The following is a 24,678-nucleotide window of genomic DNA, read 5'->3' on the forward strand; positions in this document are numbered from 1 at the left end:
AAAATTACAATTAAATTATTATGTTTTTTTGTTTGTTTTTTTGTTTTTTTTTTTGAGACGGAGTTTCTCTCTTGTTTCCCAGGCTGGAGTGCAATGTTGGGATCTCGGCTCACCACAGCCTCTGCCTCCTGGGTTCAAGCAATTCTTCTGCCTCAGCCTCCCCTCACAAGTAGCTGGGATTACAGGCATGCACCACCATGCCCAGCTAATTTTGTATTTTTAGTATAGACAGGGTTTCTCCATGTTGGTCAGGCTGGTCTTGAACTCCTGATCTCAGGTGATCCATCTGCCTCGGCCTCCCAAAGTGCTGGGATTACAGGCGTGAGTCACTGTACCTGGCCAAATTCACCTTTTTAAAAGCATATACTTAAGTGGGTTTTAGCATATTCACATTGCTGTACAACATCACGACTATAAAATTTTTCTAGGACGTTTTTGTCACCCTATAAAGAAACTCCATATTCATTACCATTTATTCTTCATGCCTCCTCCCCTAACCTCTGGCAACTACCAATGTGCTTATCCATCTCTATGAATTTGCCTGTTCTGGACATTTCATATGAATGGAATCATATAATACGTAGCGTTGTATGCCTGGCTTCTTCATGTTTTCAAGGTTTATCCATGTTGTAGTATGCACCAGTATTTTAGTCCTTTTTATTGACAATTAACATTTCATCAATATACCACAGTTGCTTATTCATTCATAAGTTGATGGACATTTAGGTGATTTCCACTGATTGTCTATTATGAATAAGGATGCTGTGAACATTTGTGTACATGTTTTTGTGTGGGCATGTTTTCTCTTGGATTTGTCTCTGGGAGTAGAATTACTGGGTCTGTGGTAACTTTATTCACTTTTTGAGCAACAGCCAAACTATTTTCCAAAGCGGCTGCATCATGTTGCATTCTCACAATAGCATATGAGAATTCCAATTTCTCTATATGATCTCTGCCATTTACTGTCCATCTTTTTTATTCTATGCATCCTAGTGGGTGTGAAGCAGCATCTCCTGTTTTTTATTTGCATTTTCCTGATGGCTAATGATGTTGAGCATCTTTTCAACCAAAACCCGCGTAGTTTTTGTAGTGGATTTACCATCACATGGCTTGTCATAGCCTTAATGGCCTTCCGGGGAAATGGGATGAGCAAGGCAGTGGTCGTGCAGGAAGAGTTGGCCTGTGTGGATTAGCTGAAATGGAGAAAGAGTAAAGACAGGCCAGGCATGGTGGCTCACGCCTATAATCCCAGCACTTTGGGAGGCTGAGGTGGGTGGATCACCTGAGGTTGGGAGTTCTAGACCAGCCTGACCAACATGGGGAAACCCCGTCTCTACTAAAAAGACAAAATTAACCTGGCCTGGTGGCACATGCCTGTAATCCCAGCTACTCGGGAGGCTGAGGCAGGAGAATCGCTTGAACCCAGGAGGCAGAGGTTGTGGTGAGCCGAGATAGCGCCACTGCACTCCAGCCTGGGCAACAAGAGTGAAACTCCGTCTCAAAACAACAACAACAACAACAAACACCCCACCAAGTACCAAGTACCATTTTAGCAAATTTCAAGTATACAATACAGTATTATTAACTATAGTCTCCGTGCTGTACCTTGGAAATCCAGATCTTCTTTATCTTGGGTAACTGAAACCTTGCACCCTTTGACCAACCTCTCCTCATTTTCCCCTACCCCTCCAGGCAGCCACCATTCTACTCTCTGCTTCTGTGAGTTGTACTCTTAGATTCCACATAGTAGGGAGATTATGCGTTATTTGTCTTTCTGAATCTGCCTATTTTGCTTAGCCTACTGTCCTGCAGATTTACCCATGTTGTCACAAGTGGTAGGATTTTCTTCTTTTTCAAGGCTGAATGGTATTCCATTGTGTTTGTATGTACCACATTTTCTTTATCTGTTCATCCATCAACAGACATTTGGGTTGTTTGATTATCTTGGCTCTCGTGAATAGCGCTGCAGTGGTCATGGAGTGCAGATGTATGGTATGCTGATTTCATTCTCTTTCTCTCTCTCTCTCTGTCTGATTTCATTCTCTCTCTCTCTCTCTCTGTCTCTGATATACTGATTTCATTCTCTCTCTCTCTTTCTCTCTCTTTCTTTCTTTCTAGATGGAGAATCACTCTGTCACCCAGGCTGGAGTGCAGTGGCACTGTGTCGGCTCACTGCAACCTCCATCTCCTGGGTTCAAGCAATTCTCCTGCCTCAGCCTCCTGAGTAGCTGGGATTATAGGCGCCCACCACATCTGGCTAATTTTTTTTTTTTTTTTTTTTTTTTTCAGTAGAGATGTGGTTTCACCATGTTGGCCAGGCTGGTCTCGGACTCCTGACCTCAGATGATCCACCCGCCTTGGCCTCCCAAAGTGCTGGGATTGCAGGTGTAAGCCACCGCACATAGATCCTGATTTCATTTTCTTTAGATATATACCCAGAAGTGGGATTGCTGGATCATGTACAGATTGAGCAGCCCTAATTCTAATTCTCAGCCAGTAAGAATATTGCAAATATTTAAAAATCTGAGGCCGGGCGCGGTGGCTCAAGCCTGTAATCCCAGCACTTTGGGAGGCCGAGACGGGCGGATCACGAGGTCAGGAGATCGAGACCATCCTGGCTAACACAGTGAAACCCCATCTCTACTAAAAATACAAAAAAAAACTAGCCGGGCGAGGTGGCGGGCGCCTGTAGTCCCAGCTACTCGGGAGGCCGAGGCAGGAGAATGGCGGAAACCCGGGAGGCGGAGCTTGCAGTGAGCTGAGATCCGGCCACTGCACTCCAGCCTGGGCGACAGAGCCAGACTCAGTCTCAAAAAAAAAAAAAAAAAAAAAAAATCTGAAAAAAAGCCAGAATCCAAACATTGCTGGTCCCAAGCACTTCAGAAAAGGGATACTTAACCTTTTTGAGAAAGTAGTTCTATTTTTAACTTTTTAAGAAACTTCTATACTGTTGTTTTCTATCAGGACTGTACCAGTTTACATTCTAAGAACAGTGTACGAGGGTTACCTTTTCTCCACACCGTCACTAACACATATCTTGTCTTCTGTTACCTGCCATCTCAATGGGTTTGAGGTGATATTTCTTTCTTTTTTTTTTTTTTTTTTTTGGAGATGAAGCTTTGCTCTTGTTGCCCAGGCTGGAGTGCAATGGCGTGATCTCTGCTCACTGCAACCTCCGCCTCCCAGGTTCAAGCGATTCTCCTGCCTCAGCCTCCTGAGTAGCTGGGATTGCAGGCATGTGCCACCACGCCCAGCTAATTTTGTATTTTTCACAGACACTGGGTTTCTCCATGTTAGTTGGGCTGGTCTGGAACTCCCCACCTTAGGTGATCTGCCCACCTCGGCCTCCCAAAGTGCTGGGGTTACAGGCGTGAGCCACTACGCCCAGCCTGAGGTGATATTTCATTGTGGCTCTGATTTGCATTTCCTTCATGATTAATTATATTGAGCATTTTTTCGTTTATCTGTTGGCCATTTGTATGTCTTCTTTGAAAAATGTCTGTTTAGGAGGTCCTTTGCCCATTTTTAAATTAGGATACTTATTTTTTTATTTTCGTACTATTGAGTTTTTTGGATGTTAACCTCTTATTTGAGGGATGGTTTGCAAACATTTTCTCCCATTCCTTAGGTTGCCCATGCATCCTTTTCTGTGTGCTCCTGCATTGAGATGGGGCCTTTAATGGATTGTTACTTTAGTTTTTATTATTGTCTTCGAGTGGCTGGAGAATTCTTGGCCCTGTAAGCAGTTTCTCCCAGTTTATCACCCTTGCCCCTCTTTACGTGAGAGGCCATTCACATAATGGGAGGTATTGCGATAACTCCTGCAGTAGTGTCCTTGATGTTTTCTGCTGCCAGACGGCTCTTTCCCACTTGTTTATGTAGCATACCAGTTTTCTTCTTCTTTCTTTCTTTATTTTTGCTGTCTCCCAAGATAGGATTTGAGTGTTTTAAAGAACAGGAAAATAGCAGAAATCAAGGAAGAGTGATTTGGAGAGAACTGTCAACAAACACTCCTTTTCACGTTTTTTTCCCCTTTAAAAAAAGTGTTTAAATACCGAGTGCTATAAATGCCACTTACTGTCACTCTTAGCATCAGAGGTGCCATTTAGGGGCATGGTTTTAGTTTGGGTTGGGTTAAGTCTGTGATTTTAATGACATAGTTTTTCTTGGGGTTATAAGCAGGTGAAGTTTCAGAAATTAAAGTTGATTCCATGGTTGGTGGTAAGGAGCTTAGGATCCGGTGAGGAGAAGGTGGGCATTGGCCTGTGTTTTCATACTGGGTGTCCTTCCCAGTTGTTAGAGGCTACAACAACATGGTGATAAGCCATGTGCTGTGACTGTGTGTAGAAACTATACCATTACAATAATACTCTGAATGTAAACAGCAAAGTCAGTTTCATTATAGTAATATAATTGACCCAAGCTGCACTAAGTAAAATGTGAATTAAAATTCTCAATGCGTGGCTGTTGTTTGACATGGATGAGATGCCTTTATTCCTTGTGGGTTTTCAGTATCATTAACTCAGGGTTTGGCATTTGTTTTATTTGTCTCACTCTCAGCCTATTCAAATGATTTTAGTTAGAGCAAGTACATTGATCTCTTTATCCCCAAATCTGAACATTTGTCATTCCCTTTAGGGCCGCAGATCACCAGTATGTAAAATTTCCCAGTGTAGTCCTTTCTCAAATTGCTTTGTAAAATACAAGGACTTTTTTTTTTTTTTTTTTTTTGAGACGGAGTCTTGCTCTGTCACCCAGGCTGGAGTGCAGTGGCGCAATCTCGGCTCACTGCAAGCTCCGCCTCCTAGGTTTATGCCATTCTCCTGCCTCAGCCTCCCGAGTAGCTGGGACTACAGGCGCCCACCACCTCGCCTGGCTAGTTTTTTGTATTTTTAGTAGAGACGGGGTTTCACCATGTTAGCCGGGATGGTCTCGATCTCCTGACCTCGTGATCCGCCCGCCTCGGCCTCCCAAAGTGCTGGGATTACCGCGCCCGGCCTTTTTTTTTTTTTTTTTTTCTCTTTAATTTTTGAAATCGTTAGTGGAATCAGCTTAAGAAAGCAGATGTTCATTTTTTTGTGTTATGACAGGGTACTCAGATGGCGATGAAGGGACAGTGAATGTGATTGAATGTTGAATAGTATTTTTATTTTTTAAACAAGAATTTGGCAAGTCACTTAGCATACAAGAACATGAATTCTCATTAATGGCACAGAATCTCAGCTTAGGTCTAAATTCAAGTTAGTGAACCTTAGCACTGTTGACATTTTGGGCAGGATAATTCTCTGTGGTGGGGGCTGTCCTGTGCATTGTAGGACGTTCACAGCATCCTTGGCCTTCACCCACTAGATGCACCAGTAGCATCCTTTTCCCTTCCCCGCAGTGACCTCCACACACGGCCACCTGTCCCTGAAGCAGGGAGGGGAGGGGTGTCAAAATTGGTTCTGCTTGAGAACCAGTGGTCTAGAATCATAGCCTGAGAAACCAGCTATATTGCTAGAAACTGTCATTGATTTTCAAAAATGCTTTTTCTCGGCTGGGCTTGGTTGTTCATGCCTGTAATCCCAGCACTTTGGGAGGCCGAGGTGGGTGGATCACTCGAAGCCAGGAGTTCGAGACCAGCCTGGCCAACATGGCAAAACCCCATCTCTACTAAAAATACAAAAATTAGCTGGGTTTGGTGGTGCTTACCTGTAATCCCAGCTACTATGGAGGCTGAGGCACAAGAATAGCTTGAACCCAGGAGGCGGAGGTTGCAATGAGCCAAGATTACACCACTATACTCCAGCCTGGGCGACAGAGTGAGACTGTCTCAAAAAAAAAAAACAAAAAAAAACAACAAAAAAAAACCTTTTTCTAATCACTTTACAAACTTTTGCATGTGTGTTCTACATTGTATAAATCTACAAGCACTTTGACTTTTAAACAAATTTCCTAATTACTATAAACTAATGCTTAGAAGAATAAATTTCCTCATCCTTCCTGTCTTGTTGATAAAAACATCTTGCAGTTTTCCAAATGATAGGGGCAGGTTTTGGTTAGAGAGGACAGATGCAGGCCAGCTATGGTAGCTTACGCTTGTAATCCAGCACTTTGGAAGGCCAAGGCAGGAGGATTGCTTGAAGCCAGGAGTTCTAGACCAGCCTGGGCAACATGGTGAGACCCCATCTCTATAAAAAAATTAGCCAAGCTGTGGCCAGGGCACAGTGGCCCACACCTGTAATCCCAGCACTTTGGGAGGCTGAGGAGGGAGGATTGCTTGAAAACAGGAGTTCCAGACCAGCCTGGGCAACATGGTGAGACCCCATCTCTATAAAAAAATTAGCCAAGTGTAGTGGTGCACACTTGTAGTCCCAGCTAAGTATGTACTTAGGAAGCTGAGGTGGGAGGATTGCTTGAGCCCAGGCATTTGAGCTGCAGTGAGCCATAATTGTGCTGCTGCACTCCAGCCTGAGTGACAGAGTGAGACTTTGGCTAAAAAAACATGCATGTATCGGCTGGGTGTGGTGGCGCACGCTTGTAATCTCAGCACTTTAGGGGGCCGAAGTGGGCGGATCACTTGAGGTCAGGAGTTCCAGATCAGCCTGGCCAATGTGGTGAAACCTCATCTCTACTAAAAATACAAAAATTAGCTGGGCGTGGTGGTGCGTACCTGGAATCCCAGGTACTTGTGTGGCTGAGGCAGGAGAATTGCTTGAGCCCAGAAGGAGGAGATTGTAGGGAGCTGAGATTTCGCCACTGTACTCCAGCCTGGGCGACAGTGAAGACTCTGTCCAAAAAAAAAAAAAAAAAAAAAGTGTGCATAAATTCTCCTGATTGGCAGAGCTATTGGGTTTTGGCTGTATAGTAATATCAGTATCACTTTTTCCTAAAATATGTTCAAGTAGCATCCATGCTTTTTCCTTTTGTTGAAGGCGGTAAGTACCAGTGTCTCAGGTAAGCCTTGTTGAGAGCAAATGGGCATCCAAAGACAGATGGGACCGAGGAGCGCTGTCCTTTTGGAGATAGCTGCTTTACTCTTGTAGATTTGGCCCCTCTACTCATTTAAATAGATATTTTATCTTAGAAATGATACTTTGCATTTATAATGTTAAGAATCTACTTCTGAGAAAAGCCAGAGCCACCACTGTTAGGCTTGATTGTTCTTGACATACTTCTTTGGAAGAGAGCTGGGGGCAAGGGATAGCATCCTTTTGAAGATATATGACAGGCATTGAGAAGAGGGGACAGGAGATGGTACTCATGCAGTCTAAGCATAAACTCCCCCCGTCACTGCCATTAGGCCTGTTGGTGAGGGTGGATTTGTCTCTGGGTACGTAGTATGGCACGTTCTCAAGAGCATCTGGTAATTGAGCAGCGGGGGAAATGCGAAGTCTTCAGTAGAGAACGACTTTGCCCCCTTTCTTATTCTTGAGAACATGACTGAGCTGCTGGGGTTACACGAGAAATGTTGTCCTAGGAAACAAAAGGGTTGTAGCCCTCATTCTGGCTCTGAGCCCCGTAGCAAGCCTGTTGGCTTTGAGCCAGTTATCATCTGTGAAATGGGAACCATGATACCTACCCTCACTGCCTCAGATGTGTTCTAAGCTTGTGCCAGACGATGGACACTTAAATATTATCTAGGAGCACTGCCCTGCAGAAACAAGAAGTTGAATATGAAGTGGAATGTCCACATTTCCTAGAATCACGACATCTTCAGCAGTTGTGATCCATTTGATTGTTACTTAGTACTCCTTTCAATTTGATAGGATTTTGCTTAAAAAAAAAAAAAAAAGCAGCTTTCATTGTAGCCAAGCAATGGATAGAAGAACCCAGTTACCTCTAATAATAGACAGTGAGCTGTTCGTTCAGGGGACCTAGAAGGTCAGATTAGGGTAGAGGTGGAAGTTACCCATGGCCAGTTAGGCTGTTGAATGTTGCTGTTGCTATATATTAGTCAAACTGTTGGGTTTAACCACAAAGGTTTACTTCACAGCTGTGGCAAAGCCCCATTATGTAAGCCAACACCTCTTCACAGTAAGATATCAGAATCTGCTCCCAGTTCATCTTTTTTTTTTTTTGGAGAATGAGTCTCACTCTTGTCACCCAGGCTAGAGTGCAGTGGCATGATCTCAGCTCACTACAGCCTCCGCCTTCCAGGTTCAAGTGATTCTCCCACCTCAGCCTTTCGGGTAGCTGGGATTATAGCATGCACCACCACGCCCAGCTAATTTGTATATTTTTAGTAGAGACAGGGTTTCACCATGTTGGTCAGGCTGGTCTCAAACTCCTGACCTCAAGTGATCCACCTGTCTCAGCTTCCTAAAGCGCTGGGATTACAGGCATGATCCACCTTCCCCAGTTCATCTTTCTGAAAGCTAGCTTGGATTTTGGGAGGGGAAATCTTTTTTTTTTTTTTTTTTTTTTTTTGGGATGGAGTCTCATTCTGTCATCCAGGCTGGAGTGCAGTGGTGTGATCTCAGCTGACTGCAACCTCTGCCACTTGGGTTCAAGCGATTCTCCTGCCTCAGCCTCCCTAGTAGCTGGAATTACAGACATCCGCCACCACGCCTGGCTAATTTTTGTGTTTTTAGTAAAGACAGGGTTTCAGCATCTTGGCCAGGCTGGTCTTGAGCTCCTGACCTTGTGATCTACCCGCCTTGGGCTCCCAAAGTATTGAGATTACAGGGGTGAGCCACTGTGCCTAGCCGGAAATCTTTACTTTCTTAGTATCTAAATATTACCGGCGTATGTTTGGTCTGACGTAAGAATCCCAGCTCTGAAGTCATCTTCTGGTGACTGCATTCTAGATTTTTAGGGGAGTAGGGGGAGCAGGGAGAAGGGTGAGAGGGTGGCGTCCTCCACCCTGTGGTTAGATTCCTTCCCCTCAGCTTAGTCTCTCTCATCTTCTTTTAATTAGTGCCGTGCTTAATTACCCGCTGCACTTGCTTGTGTATGCATCATTGCATTTCTCCCCCAGAAGCCGGACATAGCTCTTACTCTCCAAGTAATGATAGTAATTGCTGGTAGGGCAGACCTGTTCCTCATCCTTCTCCAAGCACATTTCTTATGGCAGGTGTCTAGTTCCTAATTAAGTGCTAATGAGCATGCCTGGTGGACTGTGATGCCACTGCAAGCTTCTTCAGTTTTATGTCTCACTATTGCCAAGCTCTTAAAAGGTGACAGAGCAAGAATTAGTGTCTTTGGAATGACAGGAAGGTGATTTTATGCATAAAGAAATTGTTATTATGATCTCAAATGGTGAATGAGTAGTTTATACTTTCCAAGAATGCTATGAATGCTGCCTGTTCTGACCTCACCCCCTTTCCCATTTTGCTTCTAATTAGAACTGTGCTCTCTTTGAACAGAATGAAAGTTTATAAAGATGGTTGGCTGGCTCTTAGATGTTTTTATTTATTTATTTTAAAATAGAGATGGAATCTCCCCATGTCACCCAGGCCAGTCTCAAACTCTTGGGCTACAGTAATCTTCCTGCCTTGGCCTCCAAAGTGTTGGGATTATAGGAATATAGTGAGCCACCGTGCCTGACCCTAAACATTTTTAGAAAGATTGGAGTGCTGGAAAATTCATTGTAAAATTTCCACAGACACTGATTTCTGGCTTTACGATGGTGTTTTCTCTAACTTTTGAGGTTGGGAAGTGTGTTTGGGATTCCGTTAAAAGTCAGTGGGCTGGGTAGAAATGACTGAAGATCTGGCATGAAGATTTAATATATTCAGTGCACGCAAGGGGATAATAAATAAAATGAGTAATTGAGTCCCAGGGAAGTGAGCACAAATCAGAATCTGGAGAATTTTCTAACATTACACCTTAGAAATTGAGCCTTAATCGTTTTTACTGCCTCATCAAAAGTAAGTTTTATGTTGGACAGCTGAAATGTGGTCAGATTCATGGTGCAGGGGCCATTTCTTGGATACTTTTTCATTTCATACAATGTGCTTTTAAATATAATGTGTAAGAGCAATGCTACTGTGTAATGAGAACTGACTTAGAACTTCTGGAATGGGTTAAACAATGGGGGCAAAGTGCAATCATGGAAAAGGCATTTGGGAACAGGGGCTTGGCTCACTGGCTGGAGTCCCACACATAAGTGCTTTCCTCATCCATGGTCCTACCCATTCTAGGTCTGAGTATTTTCATGAGTCAAGTACAAAGAGTGGGTTTGAGGCGTGGAGCTTGGTAGGAAGGAAAGCATATACAAAGTTTCGTCTCTAATGTTTCTTCCAGTGGCCACAAGCCTGGCTCCCCGAGATCTCTCCTGTCTGTGGCCTTATGGTAAACAGCAGCTGTAAGAGTTGCTTCTCTACTGACTGCAGTCCCCTCCCACCTAGGGAGAGAGTTTCAGCAATTTACTGAATGCCTTTGAGACTTTGTTCCTTCTGGGAAATGGGAATTGCAATACTTCCTCACAGGACTGAGAGGGCTTGATGGAATAAGGGGGCACAAGTGCCTGGGTGGTGCATGAGACACCCATCTTTCCAAATTCTGTTCGTTAGTGATAGTGTTTTGGTTTGTCTCATCATACTACTGTGGTAAGTCAATGCAAGGACGTAGGGTGGAATGGAGTTACCTGGTGACAGGTTGAGAGTATGGCTACTATATTGTAGGATGCATCCCCACCCCCATCTTAAACTCTCCAAAAACAGCATGAGTCTGAAAATCTGTGGCATCTTAGATTCAGTGACGTGCTGGATCCTCCTCCCTGGAGGCGCATAGAGACAGAAGAACTAGCTCCTGTTTACTTACTGATGTAGCCAGCCTTGCTTAATAATAAACAGCTCCTGTCTTGGGGTGAGTGATACCAGAAAGTGACAGTGTAGTTGTAAGGATTATATTTTGGGAAGGTGGGAGAGGTCATTGAGCAGGTGAAAGCTTTTGATGAACTGAAAGCACTAACCGCATTTTTTCCCCTTTCCTCCCTCTCTTTCTTGGCTCCCTTTGTGTGTTTGTTGAACCTCCTGTTCTGTTTCCTCCTTCCCCTCCTGTCATGTCTGTTTTTCCCTGGATGCCGCCTCCATCGCCATCACTGTCACCACTACCTCCTCCTCCTCCTTTTTCTCTCTCACCACCACCAACAGCAGCAGCAGTTGCAAGCTCAGCATCTTTCTCATGGCCACGGACCCCCAGTTCCCCTTACGCCTCACCCTTCGGGACTTCAGCCTCCTGGAATCCCGCCCCTCGGGGGCAGTGCCGGCCTTCTTGCGCTGTCTAGTGCTCTGAGTGGGCAGTCTCACTTGGCAATAAAAGATGACAAGAAGCACCACGATGCAGAGCACCACAGAGGTGAGAGGCCGGGCAAGCCAGATTAGGACTTTGTCCTCATACTCTTACAGTGCTGCAAAGTTGTGTGCATCGCTAAAGAGAGCCCCAACCTATACAGAGAGCAAACAATGAGATAAGAGGAACTGTCGCAAAGCTTTCCACTGAAACACAGGTCACCCTGGAAGTTTGCAGGGTTTGCTGTGGGCATCTGTAGATGTCTCGATCTCGTTAGATTGCAGGCATCTTGACATCTTGGCAACTGCCTAGTTAATGCCAGTGGCCTGTACCATATTATGGAAAACTGTTAACTGCTTAATTGGGTAATTTTCAAAGAAAGTAATGTTGTTAAATGGGGCGAAATAAGAAGTTAAATTTGAAAGTGAATGTGTTCAAATGAAAGGTTTGATAATTGCATCTGTTACTACTTAGTTTCATAGGCTTTAATTCTAGTATGCATTAAATATTGGGCAAAATTGCACTTGACTAATTTTTTGAAGAAAAGTAATTTATTCTGTCAAGAAATAAAAAAATAGGCTTTGTGTATGGTTAAACTGTAAATCTTATGTTTACAAAATACTGTAATTTTCAGGAAATCACTGTATTAGGAATGTGCAATGACTTATATAAATAAAAGCCATTTTTAAAACTGTTTGGGGCTTGTGTTCTAATTATTCCCCCCTTTTTTTTATTTCTGTTCTTGCCTCTGTGTCTGAACGGGCATGTCTGTGCGTTTCTTGGTAACCTCGGGAGCAGACAGAGAGCCGGGCACAGTAAGTACTCAAACGCCTGCTGCACACACACACATATGCACATACTGTCCCCTTCTGACAACACTTCTCTACACGGGCACAGACAGACACGCTCACTCTCCCTGTCTCTTTCAGTGACCTGGCTTTTTTCTTCTACTTTTTCTTCCTTTAAAATTTCTTTTTCTTACATGACTGTTTGCTCTGCTCTTGTCTTTTTATAAAACTTGCATCAGACAAGAGGGGCATAATTTGGAGGCAACATTGTTTGCTGTGATTACTTACTTGGAAATATACTTTGATCTATGTATGCCTCCGCCTCACTGTAAAAGTGTTAATGGTTGCATTCTAAGTCTGGGGTTGGCTGTAGTTTAAAAGAATATTCATTTTTATATCTTAAATCAGTTTTAGAGGCAAGAGATCACAATCCCTTTGTGAAGTTGGTTAGTAATATACTATTTCTACCTAAACCAGTCATTATCCTCTGCGAATGCATTTTAGTTGCTAGGTTTCCATATCTTGTTTTCTTTGCATAATTGCCCTTGGAATGTGAACTTGATCTTATATCTATTTTAGACATAAGAACTGAGCGTACCAGTAAGCTCTTAAAAAGAAGGAAATTCAGCGGACAGGGCTGTGTGCATAGAGAGTTCATGTTTTCACCAGTCTAAGTCACACTCATTTTTCATGCGCATGTGTGATCCGTACATGCATCTGCCAGTTAGCTCTGGGGAGACCCGTACTTAAAGTGCGCCTCAAATGTTGTGTAGCAAATAGAGAGAATTCGGCCCCTTTTCAGCTGGGATATCCTGCAGGTTTTGCCTCCTTTCCTTCTTTGTGAACACAGCAGTATTTTGACTGTGTTTAATATGGTAAAAAAAAAAAAAAAAAAATGGGATACTGAACATTTAAATAATTCTGATAACTTTTTTGGTCTAAGTTTTGGGGGAAAGATAAAAGTTCAGGGTTTTTTTTTTTCTTTTCTTTTTTTAAACCCTGTTCTGTGTAGAATAGTAGCTACTTTAAAAATTGTCTTTGAGACAGATCTTGGTATATTTCATGTATCTGGATGTGTTTGGAGGAGTGGGGAATGGTTGAAGGAAAGGGTAGCTAGTTTTAAAGTTCTTGTCCTACAAGTTTCTCCGGAAAATGTTGGGAGGGGATGGGGGGACAAAAAGTTATAGGTAGGAAATAAAATATTCTACACACAAAGTACAGATAAGTAAACTGGCTCTGGTTTATGGAGGAAGCCTTATTGTTTTGCCATTCCAGGGTTCCTACAGATAGCCTTTTTTTTTTTTTTTGAGATGGAATATCGCTCTGTCACCCAGGCTGGAGTGCAGTAGCACTATCTCAGCTCACTGCAACCTCCGCCTCCTGGGTTTAAGCGATTTTTCCGCATCAGCTGGGATTACAGGCATGTGCCACCACACCCAGCTAATTTTGTCTTTTTAGTAGAGACGGAGTTTCCCCATGTTGGTAAGGCTGATCTGGAACTCCCGACCTCAGGTGATCCGCCCGCCTCAGCCTCCCAAAGTGCTGGGATTGCAGGCTTGAATCACCATGCCCAGCGAGATAGTCATCTTTTATGTCTGTTCAGTAGAGTATCAGATTTAAAAACCTAACGCTGGATGAAATCACAGAAGGAATTTGCGGAGAGCCCATGCCCTTTAGGCTGTTATGTGTTTTAAATCTAGTGAACTTATTCTGGCTTTGGGACTTCAGTTTAACATGTTTTCCTCGGTCCTCCTGTTTCACCTTAAATGGCTGTGTTCATTGAGTGCATACCATATACGTAAGGCACTATGGGACACGTATCTGTAATTCGGGGTATGTAGGCATGCAGCAAAGCCCTTGCCCAGAGAACTGAGGGGGAGGGAGTGACACAGTTACCAAAAGACGCAAGACTGGAGAGAGGTTCAGCAAAAGTTCTGTAACTCACTGGTATCGGAATTGTGGAAGTGATGCCACATGGTATGTGCCTCTCTGAAATGCCAGGGCTGTGAATAGGCAGAGGTTTGTATGCTTAAGCTAGTAGAGATGTATGTTATACCTCTGTGTCTTTCTGAATTTCCGAATGTGTCTGATAACCTCTTGTTGGTATTTTTGACTGAAAAAATATATGCGAGTGCTTAATTCATGGGTTCATTGGAGTGGCTGGAGGGAGGGTTTTTGGTTGTCCCCTTCAAGAAGTATGAAGCAGTCCTTGAGTTTCAGGCAATTGTGGGTTATTTTTAAGTCTGTAAGTTAGGGTTAGCAGTCAACCAACTTTCTAGTTCAAGTGTGGATTTACGTGTTTTGGGCATGTGTCCTTTTTTATATCAAATTTTTGACAAGTTCTAATCATTTCAATGAATATTTTCAGAACAAGTATATATGCTGTGTTTCCTGCCTAATGACTACAGAAAACTGTTGGGCAATGATGATTAAAATGGGAAAACTACACTAATTGTAACCTCAACATTTAATTCAGTCCATAGAGAGGCATTAAATTGTTCACTGTCCACATAAGTGGGATTTTGCTACAGTTATGTAAAATTAAATAGCTCTTCAAACTTTGTATAAAAATGAGTATGAAAAGCAGTGGATAATGAGATGATGCATACTATTAGTGCCTAAAATGTTATAGTACTTATCTATTTAATAAAGTGGTTTGAATCAGAAAGTCTAATTTTACTTGGCAGATCAAGTCAGCCAATTGCTGTTTGCTGCTGTTTTTTAATCCAGTGAAAGGTTAAGGGCAGTTGCTACAGGCCAGTGATTTTCAAAGCCTTATGGCCTCATGATCTTGATACCCTTGAAATAAAATTATTGAGGACCCTGAATAACTTTTTATCTGGGTTATATTTTGATATTTACTGGGTTAATATTTTGATTTTCAATATTTACTGGGTAAGAAATAATAAAAAAAATTAAATCACCTAAACAGATGAAGAGCTACTTAATTTAAATTGTATTAATACAAATAACATTATTAGTGAAAAATAACTTCCGAAACAAAAAAAAAAAATTATAGTGGGAAGAGTGGCATTGTTAGGTATGTCTACAACTGTCTTGAATGTCCTGTTATTTATTTAGTTTTAAAGAGGACAGCTGGATTCTTCTGCATTTGCTCTTTTGTGGTATTTAGTTGAAGTTTAGGAAGAAAATCTGCCCTCATAGATTTTCGAGGGTCTCTGGGACCCTTAAGGGATCCTTGGACCAAAGTCTAAGAACCTTGGCCATAAGTAAGACTAACTCCTTACTGTTGGTTTTTTTTTTTTTCTTCTTGTTTTTCTTTCTATATTGAACATATTATTTATACCAAGTGCAGAAATCAGAGACTGATGGGATCCACAGGGAATGTGGGTGTGTATGAATTTTTATCTGTGAGCCTAAAACTGGTTGGTAGGTAGTTTATTTTTAGTGGCAGAAATTAATTTGCTAGTTAAAGATTTTATGGTGGGAAAACAAATGAGCCTTAAATAAGCAATCTGTTTTAATGTGAAGCCTAGAAAACAGAAGTGCAATCAGTGCACTGCATAACAACACTTGCGTCAACAGTGGATTGCATATATGATGGTGGTCCCGTAAGAGCATAACACCGTACCTTTTCAATGTTTAGGTGTGTTTAGATACACAAATACTTACATTGTGTTGTAGCTGCCTGTAATATTCAGGACAGTAACATGTACAGGTTTGTAGTCTAGGAGCAGTAGCTTAGGTGTGTAGTAGGCTGTACCACCCAGGTTTGTGTAAGCACACTATTTGATATTTGCACAATGATGAAATTGCCTGACATCCCTTTCTCACAAAGTATCCCTGTTGTTCAGTGACACATGGCTGTTCTAAGAGTGAAAGTTTTTATGGAAACTACCTTAAAGTTTCTTACTTCTGAAAGGGATGAATGATAAAGCTAGCAACTTTATAGAGTTTTTGCGTTGGTTTAAAGGTTTTTTTTGGCTGTTTTAAAATTTTGATATCTGTTTTTTCTTACATAAGTGCAGTTCTTGAGCAGAGAAATATGAAATGACCTAAAAAAGGCCATTGTTTCTTAGTAGCATTCAATAGTAATAAAAACATAACTTTAGATATTTTAATTAATTTAAAGATAAATTACATTAAATTTTGGCTGAAGGGAATGCTATTTTTATCTGCTTGAAAGAGAGAATTGACAACAAGTTGTATGGTTTAAAAAAATGTATAATAGGTCATGCTTTTAAATACTTTGAGTCATTTAACAAATATTTGTTGAGCCCTGACTATGTGGCCAAGTACTGTTTGAGGTACTGCGTATACTTGCTCTCATTTTGCAGCGATCCCTTTTATGTCACAGTTAAACATTTGTTGAATGTAAGGCACTGAAATACTTAGCCAGTGTGATCACTGTTTGGAAAAGGGAGGAGACTCTGGGGGAGACTCCAGAGCAGACAGTTTGTAGACCTACGCAGTGGCGTTCATGGATGGACTGTATAAGTATGTGCAGATTGTGGTGGGTCTGTGTTCATTTGCAGAATTCTGGGGAGAGATTATAACTCGTCAAATTCTCAAAAAGGGGTTCCTGACTCAGAACAGTCTAAGCACCACTCATCTGTCTTTCAGGTCATATGGCACAGCAGCATAAAAAAACCTCCTTTATCAAGGAGGCTGGATGCATCCGGTCACATAGTTACTTAGTTAACAGAGATTGAGAGTTAGTAATCTGAAGGACCATGTTGTCACTCTGTAATTGACTTCTAAAATCACCAGGAGTTTGTATTTAGAGCTTACCTAGAGATAATTACGACAAACATCACCTTGTTTTACATAAGGTGGTTTCTTTCTTTTCTTTCTTGTTACTCTTCTCTAGCTGTTCTTGACTAGTTAATTGTCAGAGGCAGGACCAAATCCTAGTTAGGACCACCCATACGTCACTTTTTCTCAAAATGACAACATTATGGAAGGCAAGGAGGAGTTAAGATGTGGGACTTTGGAAAAGAATACTGTTGGTCTTTTTCTGGGGAAAAAAAATCACCTTCACTCCCAGAGGCCCATGGGAACCGTGGTGGCACCAGGTGGTAGAATGAACGTGAGTTTTGTACAAAGGCAGACCTGAGTGGAATTCTGGCTACACAGGCAAGGCTTTTTCATTCTTTTGTGCCTTCCTAGTCCCATCTATAAGAGGTGATCGTAGTGGTTGCCTCATAGGGAGGGGGTTAGGAGGCCTCAGGTGGGAGGATAGCAGACAGCATGGAAGGTGCTTAGGGAATGCCCTCCTCCCACTGCCGTTGGCAGAGTAGCAAGACAACAGTAAATGCATCATTCATGACTCTCAATGCAGTTACTTCTGGGTTTCTCTCCTATTTATTTTTTTAATTAAAACAATTTTTCTTTTAATTTTTGTATACTCAGAGTCTCAGTATGTTGCCTAGGCTGGTCTCAAACTCTTGGCTTCAAGTGATCCTCCCACCTTGGCCTCCCGAAGTGCTGAGATGACAGGCGTGAGCCTCTGCACCCAGCCTTGGTTTTCTCTCCCTTTTTAAAGTACATATTACACAGGCAGTTATGGAAATAAGGATCCGCGTGCCAATGTGGCAGTTACTGTTGGTTCTCAGCACGTCAACACCATGAAACTGATCTCAGCTGCTTATTAACTTGATCAGTTTCCTGATAATCAAATTTCTCAAAAGTAGACACAGCCTTGGAGGTGCTGTTTTTGCCTAAATACTTATGAATTCATCTTGACCTGACATTTTAAGAGATTGCCTAGAAATAAAGGCTAAAACTGAGATGAGTCACGTAAAATTTCAATTTTTGGGCACAATGGAAAACGCTTAAGTTTTCTTAAGCAGTCTCCTGGGCAGGTTTCCCTTCTGGCCAAGTTTAAAACTCTGCTTAAAAAAGATAGATCCTCTTTGAGAATGTTGGCAACACTGCTGTGAGTAGGGTGAACCCTTGAAAGCCCTGGTGGTTTCTAGATTGTCAGGAGCCTGTACCAGGTAGAGGCGTCTGTTGACTGGATGCAATAAATCAGGTAGATATCGGGGCGTTGGTGGACTGGATTAATGTTCAGGTTTTATCTCACTGTGATTACAGTGAAAATAGAGCATCTTTAAAAAAAAAAAAACAAAAAGCGAGAGAACAATTTTTGCCTCCAAAACCTCTTTTTTGAGTTTGTGCTCTGTAATTAGAAAACCTGCGATTGTTTTTGTCCCTATAATCATTTTTATCATTTCCTCACTGGAACATAGGTGGACAACAAATTCTGTGTCCTTATCTTTGAGATAAGGAAGTATAAATGTAAGTGCTGTCAGATACAAGATGACTTAGTCAAGTCCTGACCTAAGGGCTTTGTAGTTTCAGGGCCATTTCTTGCATTAGCAATTGTCTCAACAGGGGCTAGAGAGCAAAGAGGCACAGAAACAGGTAAGCAGCTCTTAGAAACCATGCTTTCAAAAATGCTTTGACATAGAGGTTTTGGTTTTGCTGTGATTAGGTCCTGAGATGGGGAATGGCAGTGTCATGAGGTTATTTAAAAATTAATTTTAAATAATTGTATTTATTGTCTGCTACAGAGTTTGTTTCTTTTGCTTTGCCTGGAGGAGGGTAGAAGGGCCAGCTACAAATGAGAGGGTGGTGACGAAGGCATCGTGGTTTTAGCACCCTGTCCATCCTCAACATTAACTGGCCCTGTATGTCACCTGCATGGCTACCTTTCTGTGAGTCCTCCTGACTTGATGAGTTGCAAAATCAAGGTGCAGGAATGCACTGGTTCTTCCCCATAGTTTGCATTTAAACTGTGTGAAACATCAATGTGTGCCCTTCAGACGGGCTGCACAGGCAGGGTTGTGAGATGTGATGTGATTGCCAGTGGACAGATTTTCAACTTTGTCATGTTGTTAACAAGTGGGGATCTCATTAGTTTTATGGGTTAAAAATGCAGTAGTTGAAGTTTTGGGCAGAGTACGTGAATGACCAATTGGACCGTAGCAAAAAGTACGGCGCAGGGTGATGGCTTAATTGATACCAGGTGTAGATGGAGAAGGCACACAGATGTGATGGGGTGCGTCGTTACCTAATTGTTTTAATGTTCACCGAGAAGTTAATTGTCAGTGTGGAGTGTGCTAGTAAATTAGGTTCCTACTGCCTTAGTGTAACTGAGGATAAATGAGGTGTCACGAGTTTCCAATCTGTACCTCTGACACAAACACTTTTCCTGCGGGGAGGAGAAAGTTCCCAAGGGGAATCAGCATGGCAGCTAAAGAAATCCATTTGAATAATGTGCTTTATTTTTGCATTAGGGAAACCTGTCTTGCTTTTGCTGTGTGCATGAATGGGTTTTCCTTTCAGTTTTGCTGCTGGTGGTTTTAGGGTTTGAACTTGTTGGCAGAGAAGTTGCTTGGAGGTCTTAGGATGCATGAAGGCCTCTGTAACTAGTGTTTGGTAGCATTGACAGGGCAGCGTTTTATTAAAGTTGCTTTTTTTTCCCCCCCCATAGTTTCTGGGGTTACTTTTCAGAACATGTTAGTAGATGTGAACAACCATTAGTGTTAAATTGCTGAAGAAAAGTCAGATTATTGGAACAAGACTATAAAGACTGGTTTTTATCCTTTTTGAAGTGCTGGGTCTTTGCTACCTTTGTCTTGAATGGGTGTTTGGAGCATGAAATAGACACATCACTTGTGCTGAATGGTCAGGATAAAGGAATACAGAGTTCCAGTCTTAACATGTTCTTTTGACGCCACTGGGTGCTCTCTGAGGTTCAGTCAACCCATCTGCTTACATTGTAAGTTCTTATATGAAGGTATGGTTTCACAATTGTGTTGGAATGTTTATTTTTGCTTTATTTTAAGAGCATATGTTGGCCTCTTGCATCCAGGAAATTCGAACACTTTGCCAATTATCTAGTTACCCTGAGGCCATGGAGCTACCGCAGGGAAAGATCCTGGTGTGTGTTTAATAAAACATGGTTCCCACAGTTAGGAAATTGTGCTCAGAATTTGTCTCAGAATGCACACAAGCTGTAATATCGGAAGATCTGCCATTCCTCATTTCTTCTGACCAGCTCTTTTGCTGTCATAGCCGTTCTATTCTGTCATCCTATTAGTGCAAGTTAGATGTAACCCTTAGGAAGCATATATTAATAAGTAGTAATTTGCTTGTTGCCAGTGAAGATGCCCTCTGAGATTTGGCATTCTCACAGAATTCCAGATTTTCGTGAGAGAGAGAGAGAGAGAGAGAGAGAGAGAGAGAGAGAGAGAGAGTCCCTTCTTGTGGAGTATATGGTTTCTCTGTTCTTGCACCTCATCTAATCATGTCATGTACTTTCTATATAAAAGTTATGCCAGTTCTGCCCATTTTTGAACCCTCTTTATGTATCTGATACTGAGCATTCTAGGAGGATCTTTTCTTTTAGACTTCTCAGATATGCTTCTCCCTTTATGTTTTACTTGACCCTGTACCCGTAAGTGTGTGCCACACGTAGGTGCAGAAAATTATTTGGTTTTAGAATTTTAGTTTGTTTTGAACAGTATGTTTTCAACTGATTTGCCCAGGTTTGTAATGTCCTCCGTGGGCTGTATAACTCCTATTTTGAGTTTCTGTAGAAGACATAAATAAGGAGATTTTGTTTATTTCTTAAAAAATTTTTTTAAATAAAGGAAAACTTACATGCAGTCTAGAAACCTCAGTCCTTGGGACACTTGTAATAGAAGTCTGCCCAACATTTACAGTCTTTAAAAATCCTGGCAGATATTTAAATTTTACCAGCTGCAAGGTGAAATAAAGCATTGGGTTTCTTGGCTGGAATTAGAGTATATCAGTCAGTATGGTAACACTGGTTCTCATGTTGATCAAAAAGCTGATTCTCAATTAAGTATTTATTTGGCAAATAAATATTTGAAAAATGAATTCTACTTGATGAATCCTGTTTGGTAGATTAAAATCTTTCAAAATATAGACTTAGGAAGAGGTGTCTACAGTGGCAAATAGGTCTGTAGGATGATTACCTGCGGTGATTGGCATCCCATGAAGCCTGTGTGTACCTGGGCTGCTTTGTCACTCTCTGCTGAGGCCTTTTTTAGTGTTAATTTTGGGTTTTGAGTGGCACGGCAGGAATTTGGGACTATTCCTAGTTCATTTTAAAGTAGACTTTAAAATGTTCATTTAAAAATTACACATTTCTATTTTTGGTATGGAAGCCATCTAACCTGATTAAAGCAAGGCATTCTGTTGGTTAGGAGGTGGGTCAGAGAAACCATGCGTCAGGTATTATGTCACATTAGAATGTTAAGTGCAGTAGTTTAAAGAGCCAGGCTGAATTTCAAATAAGTTTTTGGGTACAAGTGTTCCGTGTATATAAACTTGAGTTTAAAAATCACTCTTCTGAGAGAGGAGGCACTTTGACTGTAATAGGAATCAGCAGGTAGTGGACAGAGCCGCTTGACCCCAGGCAAATTACCTCTGTCTTGGGACATCCTAGTCCTCCAGATTAAAGGAGCAGGAGGAGGAGGAGGAGGAACAAAATGTCTCGACAGTTGCTTTAGCCTCTTCTCAGGTTTGTTTCTAATTATTTTCTGTGTTTAGAATGCATGACTATTTTTTTTTTTTGATTTTTCATTTTATTATTTTTTTGAGGTAGAGTCTCACTTTGTCACCCAGGCTGGAGTGCAGTGGCACAATCTCTGCTCATTGCAACCTCCACCTACTGGGTTCAAGCGATTCTTATGCCGCAGCCTCCTAAGTAGCTGGGATTACAGGTGTGTGCTACCACACCCGGCTAATTTTTTTTTTTTTAGTACAGATGGGGTTTCACCATGTTGGCCAGGCTGGTCTCGAACTCCTGTCCTCAGGCAATCTGCCCGCCTTGGCCTCCCAAATTGCTGAGATTACAGGCATGAGCCACCGCCCCGGCCTCATAACCATTTTTAAATAGCGTAATGCAAAGCAACCTCTGTTTCATTCTTTTGCAAATGGTATCCTCATAAATGTTGCCTCGATTTGTTAGATGAGGACCCAGACAACATAGCACTCGAAATTTTGGAGGATCAAAATGACAATTTAGTCAATACCCAGGTTTAATCTCTGAATTCTCAAAATATGTATAAAGTGGCTCTTAATGGCCATCAAAATGACTGTGTTCTACCCTGGAGCCAGAAGCAACACACAGTAGGGGGTGCACAAGGAGAAATCACAGCGTGAGGGAAAAATACCTCAAAAAATGCAGTACCCACCAAGTCACTTTTGGGTTTCTGGGAACAAGTGAGGGAATCATGAAGGTAAGGGTCCCCCAGGCAGTAGTTTAAAAACCAGAATGGTTGCTGTTGCTGCCAGTGAATCTCATTAGGCTGGAACTATTTGCTCATATCAAGAACAACAATGAAAGCAACATCAGGGCTGGAAGAAGGCAGGGGCAGTTATACACAGAAAGCTGGGTTCACGGGAACAAGAGTAAAAGGAGGCGGTCTCTTTTTGGTGGGGTAGCCTTTAGGTAGAAAGCCGGCCGGGCGTCCGGCAGCTGCATGGGCCAGGGATCCCTGGGTTGAGTGTGGCTTTCCTGTGCCTTTCCAGCCCACACTCTCTGCTGCCTTGTTTTGAGTCAATTTTACAGCATCAGAGGTATGATGAGGCATCTTGTTTTGTAACTTGTTGAAGTCTGCTGTTGAATGGGGTCCATTTCGGATAAGCAGTGCTGCTAATTACTAGCCCTGTCCACCACATTTGGAGGAACTTTCAGAGCTTTTCAAAACCTATTCAGACTATAAGCTTCATTTAAGCTGCTCAAGCGGAAATTACAGTGGTAACTTTGAACACATAGACACAGAGGCCTCAAAGCTTGACAGTCTCAAACGTCCAGTCATAGAAAGGTTATTGTTTCTAACAGAAATTGTATTGTTTCTAACAGAAGTGTAGTTTACTTTTACGTTCACAGTACCACTTGACATCGTTTAAAAAAAAAAAAAAAAAAAAGGACATTAAGAAGCTGTCTTGGAATGGCCCTGTGGCTTGGACGTGCAGTGCTGATGACAGCAGGAGAGCTTGGAAGACTGTGGAGAGACTGGTCAGCACACACCGACTCTATGCCCCATTTTGCTGGGCACTTGGGCGGATTTAAAGTTGAATAAGACATAGCCCTGCCCTGGATGCTGCTCAGAGTCTGGAGGAGGAGACCTCGGGGCTGAAATAAACTAGAAGAGAGAGGTGTATTTAAACATGTTTCCCATGTGTGAACAAGCAGCTGCTGCTCCGGCCCAGCTTTTCAGAGGGCGTATTAGCACTTTGCAAGAGTTAGGTCTCCTGCAGCCCTGTCGGCTGTGGGTCTGGGTTGGAGGGGTTAGTTTTTAGCGGACATTTATCTAGGTAATTAGTTCAGGGATCCAGCCGGCTCACCTTTCAGCCCCAAACACTGTGGTAAAGATATTACTTTGAGCTTCTCTATATTGAATTGCATTGGTCCCTCCCAGCTGCTTTTATCTAAGCCTCCTGGCATTTGTGTAGCTTGAACAGTCATGAATAAAAGAGCCCAGCTCCTTTAGAGTCGGTCCCTGAGGAGGGCCGAGAGGCTTGGGATTGCCTTCTGGTCCCCAGTTTTGATTTCCTCCTGCATATGGTTGAGCTGGGAACAACCCTCCCATGGTGGGGTCCATGGTTTTCAGGGGGAGCTTTGAGGGCTGGCCACCTGGCTGATTACCTCTGGCTGGTTAGGAATGAAACTCACGGCTTTTAAAAAGGTACCATAAAGTATTTGCTCCTGTTGTATACTGTCGATTAGATGTGGTCTAACTTAAAGGCATCCCCCAGCCCGTTCTGTTTTAAATTGTGGCAGAGAAAGGTAACATAATTGTCTGTTGGCCCTGGACACCGCCCTCTTAGTTCTCAAACATCTTTCAGAGATTGGGGTTATCTGGGCTTTGTGAAAGGAGGTTTTTGCACAGCTCATTCAACATTGTTCAGGGCAGTAACACATCACTGAACAAATTGCCCCCTTGCATATGCTAATCCCACACTTAAAAGAACTCATTGTAACATGTTCTGATGCTTTAGCCCGAGGGGAGATGGGAATTGAAGAGATGTCAGATCATGTCATGTGACCCCAAAATATCTAAAATGCCTGTTTTCTTTGGGTCAACAGTTCCTACTCAGCATATGCGAATGAAAGTATCCTGTGTGGTTTGTGGAAAAGATTAGTCCTTGTTCCTGCTTTTGTGTGTGGGAGCTGGCCTTGCTATTGAAGATTCACTGGCCGAAATTCCCCCCTTGGGTCTTAAATTTCAGCGCTATTGGCGAGGAACACCAAGTCTTATTTTCAACAATAAATTAAAAGAATTCAAAAGAGTTCCTTCATTGTTGCTGTGGAAAATGTGATTTGCCTTTTAGGAAACCATGCTGTTAATCCCACCGCTTCCTTTGTGCCTTTTTAGAGTGGTACACATTGACTCTTACAGTTAAAGAATATGTCTAATAGAGTAATCTCAAGATTTGCGCATAGGCCATTTGCATTCCTGACCAGGAAGTCGCAGTGGGAAAGAATAAAAACACATCCACATACAACACAGTAAGCTCCTATTTCTCCGACAGTAAATAGAACAGAAGCACATTTCCAAGGAGGCCTGAAGAATCCACCTAGCTTTGGATGGTTTAATTGCAAAGTCAGGGTCTCCTTTTTAAGTGTGTAAACCTGTAGATACGTTTGCCATCAGAGTCTTTAGATGAG

At 42.3% G+C, this 24,678-nt stretch overlaps 1 protein-coding gene across 5 annotated transcripts in view; it reads left to right on the forward strand.

Annotated features, from left to right (window-relative positions):
- The window catches only part of LOC105498736 (TLE family member 1, transcriptional corepressor), a 107,959-nt gene that overhangs the window by 45,067 nt on the left and 38,214 nt on the right, over positions 1-24,678 (forward strand). For 4 of the 5 annotated variants that reach the window (XM_011771023.3, XM_011771026.3, XM_011771025.3 and 1 more), the window contains exons 7-8: positions 11,079-11,283; positions 12,016-12,032. The exons of the other annotated variant lie outside the window; for it this stretch is intronic. In XM_011771023.3, coding sequence (XP_011769325.1) covers positions 11,079-11,283; positions 12,016-12,032 — 222 coding nt within the window. The remainder of the gene's footprint in view (positions 1-11,078; positions 11,284-12,015; positions 12,033-24,678) is intronic. 5 annotated transcript variants of the gene reach the window in all.

The sequence above is a fragment of the Macaca nemestrina genome, chromosome 14 (genome assembly GCF_043159975.1).
Source record: "Macaca nemestrina isolate mMacNem1 chromosome 14, mMacNem.hap1, whole genome shotgun sequence".
NCBI classification, from domain to species: domain Eukaryota; kingdom Metazoa; phylum Chordata; class Mammalia; order Primates; family Cercopithecidae; genus Macaca; species Macaca nemestrina.